Source organism: Rhineura floridana, chromosome 2 (assembly GCF_030035675.1).
Source record: "Rhineura floridana isolate rRhiFlo1 chromosome 2, rRhiFlo1.hap2, whole genome shotgun sequence".
NCBI lineage: Eukaryota > Metazoa > Chordata > Lepidosauria > Squamata > Rhineuridae > Rhineura > Rhineura floridana.
This window is the reverse complement of record NC_084481.1, coordinates 15,084,428-15,090,427: the sequence shown is the minus strand read 5'-3', so window position 1 is coordinate 15,090,427 and position 6,000 is coordinate 15,084,428. Positions and strand designations below refer to the sequence as shown.

At 38.5% G+C, this 6,000-nt stretch overlaps 1 protein-coding gene across 3 annotated transcripts in view; it reads right to left on the bottom strand.

Annotated features, from left to right (window-relative positions):
* Positions 1-1,377: 1,377 nt before the first annotated feature.
* NDUFS1 (NADH:ubiquinone oxidoreductase core subunit S1) overlaps positions 1,378-6,000 on the bottom strand; it is a 21,066-nt gene continuing 16,443 nt past the window's right edge. For all 3 annotated transcript variants that reach the window (XM_061607906.1, XM_061607904.1, XM_061607905.1), the window contains 5 exons: positions 5,365-5,519; positions 3,672-3,847; positions 2,161-2,295; positions 1,931-2,003; positions 1,378-1,716 (listed from right to left, as the gene is read on the bottom strand). In XM_061607906.1, the coding sequence (XP_061463890.1) occupies positions 1,625-1,716; positions 1,931-2,003; positions 2,161-2,295; positions 3,672-3,847; positions 5,365-5,519 (631 nt within the window). In that variant the 3' untranslated portion in view covers positions 1,378-1,624. The remainder of the gene's footprint in view (positions 1,717-1,930; positions 2,004-2,160; positions 2,296-3,671; positions 3,848-5,364; positions 5,520-6,000) is intronic.

The following is a 6,000-nucleotide window of genomic DNA, read 5'->3' as shown; positions in this document are numbered from 1 at the left end:
ATGTATAAAAGGAAGAGTGAGAGTGGAATAGGGGGGGGGAGAAGAGAACTGAGTGGGTTGGTTGGTGGGGTTTAGAGAGTTGTTTGCCAGGAGGGAGGTGGAGTTCGGATTAGTATTGAGTAAAACCATATGCTTATGTGCCTTACGAAGAAATCTTGTTAATCTTGTTAGCTTTGTTATCTGTAATAAATACTTAATTTGGTTTACCAAAGGCCTGATCCTTGGCTGGGGTTTCACAGACCAGAAGGGAGGGTAAGGTAATGACCAAGGCTGAAGGGGAACTGTAACAAAGGGTGGCAGCGGTGAAGAGAATAACAATACCAGTATTCAGAGTCTCTGGGAATACTAGTATTGGGACGTTACTGGTGGTTGCCTAGTAGGGGGATCTGTTGAGATCTGTGCTACAGCGGGGAGAGAAACCATAAAAGAGAGCGGTCCGGACTGGTGGAGTCCCTGGTGGTGCCTAGTGACAGGCAGTAACCACGAGCAGGTAGGAACCTGACAGGGAGAGCCAGGGAAGGACGCATCACATCATCCACTGATGCAAAAAACCCCACAACCCAACAGTAATGAGATCTAGCATTATCAACTATAGCTGGGACCCTAGATGTTTGTGTGCACCATTTATTTCCCACACTATACCCTTCTATTGCTCCTGAGGACATGTTACATGATGGAGTAAGCTTGGCGGATATACCACCCCAAAGACTGCACATAACACTCAGATGGATCCTAGCCTCTCTTGTACAAAACAGTAATTCAAAAAACATAGATGATGGGCTGGCTCACATGTATCGCTAAAGCAGAATTTAGCACTACATAGATGAGTCTGTACAAGGTGAAGTTGGCTTGTGTACAAAACTGACCTCTGAAATAAATGAGGCTTTTTGCTTATTACCTTTTGATTTTTTTTTAAGGTTTATGCAGCGCCTATAGCAGACAATCTTACAGCTGCCTCTTATTTCCATTTTGTCTTGTGAATAAATTGCTCAGTGTGTTAGCCTGACTTTTTACATTTATTATATTAGCTCAGCTGTATTTTTGTAAAGATCTCTGAATTTATGGAAAAATGAATCCGGTAATCAAAGTTTGAGAAATATCCAAGCTGAAGTCTGAATTTCCTTTTTTGAGTGGAAGTAAAACATGGTATGGAAAAAACAATGCATTTCAAAAGGAATCTTAAACCTGTGGGCAACATACTGGTAACAAGCCTGCCAATGTCACATTAACTAAATTATGCAAGGCTATTCTTTTTTGCAAAATCAATTAATAGGGTAAAATGAAACAAGGATCTTGTCACACTGTTACACTTTACTAGTGTTAAATTTCACACATCTAGGAGAAGTTTTAGTGAAAAATCACAGTGCAGAGAAATAGTCTTACATATGTAAAACTTTTAATTTTACATATTTGTACATAATCAGCATACGTAATATGTCTGTCTACATACATTTAAGGTGTGCTGAACATAATTACCAAATGAACACTGACAGCAAGTCTTAAATGAGTTTTCACTTGCATTCATAAAGTGGAAACCTATACAGACCACCACAAAATAATATTCTGAAAAACAGTCAGTCATAACAATGCCTAATTGACTCTGGTAGGTGTAGGATTTCATTCCTCAGCAGATGGAGGGTTCTTCAATGGCCTTGGCACCTTCTGTAATGGCTTTCACACATTTAGCCATTGTCTGTGATGCTCTGCTAATAGGATCTGCAAAGAAAGATATGGTTGTTACCTCCGATTTTAAAACTTACAAGAAGTGCTATTCAGTGAACACAGTATCTGAAAAAGTATTTTACACATAAGCATAATTGATATGCCTCTTAACTGAAGAAACAGGGAATATTATGCATCCATGTAATAAGTTTGACACGCATTAATAATGCTTTCCATTTAGATCATGTAGGAGTATGACTGCTGTTACCTGTCATATAGAAGTCTTTAACTGTGAGCTGGGGTGGAACAAGAGGATCACCAAGAAGTTTCTGATTCACTGCCTACAAATGAAAAAGAATGAAGCAATTGTCTTTAGGAAGATTATTCTCACTTGCCCCATAGTGCACTGGCAAGTACACAGTACATTTCAGTATGACACAAGACACATCTGTTCTGCTATGACTGCATAACCATGCACAATTGTAGGCATCATCATACCTTGGACAGCTCATTTGCTTGGCTAAAGTAGTTTGCTTCTTCCACATCATCATATCTGACCAAGTTAGGAGACACTTCTTCTAATCTGCTCCTCACTTGATCGAGGCCGTCGTAAGGGAGAGTCATGCCAGCTAGCTGAAAGAGAAATTGAGAAGGGAGGAGCAAATTCAAGATCATGTGAGATAAGTTCCTTTGTGTTAAACACCCAACGTGTAATGAACAAGCTTAAACTTTTAATAGTTGTGACTATTCAAAACATCATCTTAAAAGATACAGGATTGTATCTAACTAGGTTATTCAGAGTAGGCCCACTGTAATTAATGTACTTAACTACGTCATGCCCATTAATTTAAATGAGTCTACTCTGAGTAGGACTAACATTGGATACAATTTAGGTTATAAAGTGCAACAATTTAGCAAAGTAGAATTTCTGCTCGGCATAGAGAAATGGTTAGCATTTGTTTTGCAGAGCATCCCACCAAGGTGTTAGAATGTGTTCAGCCCCAAATGTTATAGCAGCACACAGTGTGTCCTAATTTTATTTCAAGCAGTACAGCAACAAACAATATGCTACCAACCTTCTCCAGGGAGTCAATCGTGCATTTAAATAATTCAGCCCATATATACTTCAGCAGGACTTACCAGATTCAACTAAAGTCTCAATTCAGGAAATCCATTTGAGACAAATGGTCTATTTCTAACTTTACTTGCATATTAGAGCAATTTGTTTCAAAGACTGGATTCCAGTGGAGCTTCCAAATAAATATGAGTTCAGGGCGGGGAGCTCATACCATCATCTCATGTGGAGAACAATTCAGATGGGACAGTCCCTCCCCAATTTTCTAAAGAGCTATTTTTAAAGAACCAAGAGGAAAAGCCCAAGCCCCAGAGCTCAATGCCCCTGGCTCCTGAACAGAATCACCACCACCAGTAGTGACAACTGTTAACTTTATCTTACATGACTGTTTTGGCTTTAGTATAATACACTTTAAATGGCAGTAAAACAATGATCTGGTCCGCGCATTAAACCTTAGTTAAACTTTGGTTTCATGTGAATAAGCCGTGTGCTCATGCACATTGCTGAAAGGTTCTTACTCTTTTTGCTGCACCACCACTGGGCAACAGGTGACAGTTTGGCTTTTTGTGAAGTCGGAACCTGGGTGTAGTTGTTTTTCTCAAGCAAACTATAAGCAGTACTCTAAGAACAAACCTAAGTTTTGCTCTCTGGTTTGGAGAGAAAAAAGGCAAGTCTGAATTCTGGCATCACAACAAGCCAGATTGTCTTATTTCCCAGCATCAGGAGCAGGGGAGGAATAGAATGACAACTTTTCAGCAGCATGTACCAACACACTGCCCATTCACTGTAAACTATAGCTTGTTTTTAAAATACGTGGTTATAGGACATGAGAACCTAGCCAGTATGCAATAATCAAATACTGTATTATGTAGTATAATAATAATAATAAAAAGACTGCTACAAGAAGACTCCATTTCTATTACATTTGCACTACCTCAGAGACGGCTCTAATTATTCTCCAGTCCTCTCTTGCCATGCCAGGTGGTGTTACAGCTACTCTGGTCTGTTGAGCTCTACCTTCAGTGTTCACATAGGTTGCAGCCTTTTCTGTATAAGCTGCTCCTGGAAGAATAATATCAGCCATAGAAGCTCCTACATCACCGTGGTGCCCTGAAATGGTATGCAGTACAAGTGTTAAGCAGTGATGAGAAACTTCACAGCAACCATCAATGTGATTGTAAATGTTTAGATAGGCAGTTGTTTCACTCCAAGAACCACTAACTTCTCTATGATTTCTCTATTTAGTTGTCTTAACTTTAGTCTTCTCCTCAACTCTACTTTTGCATTTTTGTGTTGGATGTCCTGTTTTTATCTCCCTAGCTATAGCTCTGAAGCATTTGTTATACAACTGCTGCTGCTAGGTTCCAGCCAGTGCTTGCTCACATCACTTTACAGAAATAGGAAGGCTTTAATATTTTGTATGTATTAAATTAGCCAGATTTTAGTGCCTGTATAAAGGTTTCAGAAATAACATTCTCAGTTGTAGTACCAGAAAATTCCCCAGTAACAACAGATATCTTTCCATTAACAACAGCATGTATCCTGAATTTACACCATGTGCTTCTGCCTGGCCAAATGCTCTTTTTATTTTTATTCGGTACTTTATCTTAGCTATTCTTTTAGTTCTTACTACCCTTCTGATTCAGCTCTAGTTATAGTTTGTTATGTCTGAACCGGAACATTGTAAAAGCCTTTTTATATTAGAAAAGCCCCCAAGAACTCTCCCAATAGGAAAGGCTTGTTATTTTACTTGCATCAGCCAATTTCTTCCAAATTAAATAGCTCTTCAATAATTTGTTCAATAAGTGTTCAAGGTAATAGATACGTTGAATTTTCTTCTAGAAATGGATGTATTGTACCTCTAAATAGGTATACTCCAGTTCCTTCAAACTATTTTCTTGCCAGTACTGACTACTACCAAATGTAACATCGAGATCTTACAGTCTTAAAAAAATTACCAGTTTAGACAAAGGAAACATGCTAGTTGATGGAGTTCATGTGAGGGGTTTTCCCCCAGTTAAACCAAGAGTTTGTCACTTAAAATAATTTAGCTGTCCTAATTTAGGAAGTCACCTGACTCTCACACTCAAGCTACCCACTCTAGTTATCATAGAAGGCACAGGGCAAACACTGACATGAAGTTTTATCTTAATAAATGAAAGTACTCTTAACAGTCTAACCAGCATTAAACACATTCAATTTCTTTTGCACCAGGGCTACTAATAATGCTTTTGGTAAGATGAACAAAGGTTACTAATAACTAGAAAAACTGAACATGTAATTTGTACAGGTTTGATGGTTGATTAAGCAAGAACCTTTCCAACATTTTTGGGAAAGGCAGAAGAAAAATAGGGGAATGCTGCTTATTTTTCAAGCACTTATTTGATGCTCGATATAGAAAGCCTGAGACAACTGGTATTATGAGGGCCAACATTTCAAAAGAACAGGTAGAAACATCTGCAATAGACACAGGTATGGATTGCACAACTGGGAATTAAGTCACGCACCAAAAATGCACTTTGAACTCAACCACACTCTCACTGATTTAGCTTGCTTGTTCTAACTCTTCATTTTTTAATTTATGAGCAAAATAAGTAAGGTATAGAAGTAATAATTCTGCTACATACCCTGATAAATTATAAAGCAATTCTTAGGCAAATCCTGCCGGGTAACACAGCCCGCATCAGCCCCTAAGAGGTACAACACTTTGGGTGGGTTCTTTCGGATCACATCCACTCCTGGTTTGTAACCTAGGTCAAGGGCAGCTACTTGGCTTGCAAATCTATAGAGGAAGAGATTATGGTTTCACCTAATATATTTTCTCTTCAACTGAAAAGTGTAAAAAAACCCCCAAATCTAAACCTATCAAGCATCCACATTTTTACAAAACAACTTTCTGTTCCATAGAACTAAGTCTTGTCGAAGAGATTATAAAACTTACCAGGGAAAGAGATAAATGTCTAACAAAAGCATATGGCTATCAGCAAGAGTTAACATTTTTAGATAATGATATAAACAAATTGGGTTGTAAATGAAGCCCTAAGTTAGAGAGTAAGCAATGCACTTGTTCCGCTGGTGGGTCATCTTACCCAAGCAGATTTTCTTGTACAAGAGGTTCCACAGGCAGACGATGTGTATTTGTATGTGCAAGCTCTTACACAATGGTTCCACCAGTGGACCTGTTGCATTTGGGCTCTTGCACGAGCAATGTTGAATATAATCCATTATGTCCACTGGAACACACTTACAGATCCTATATAAAG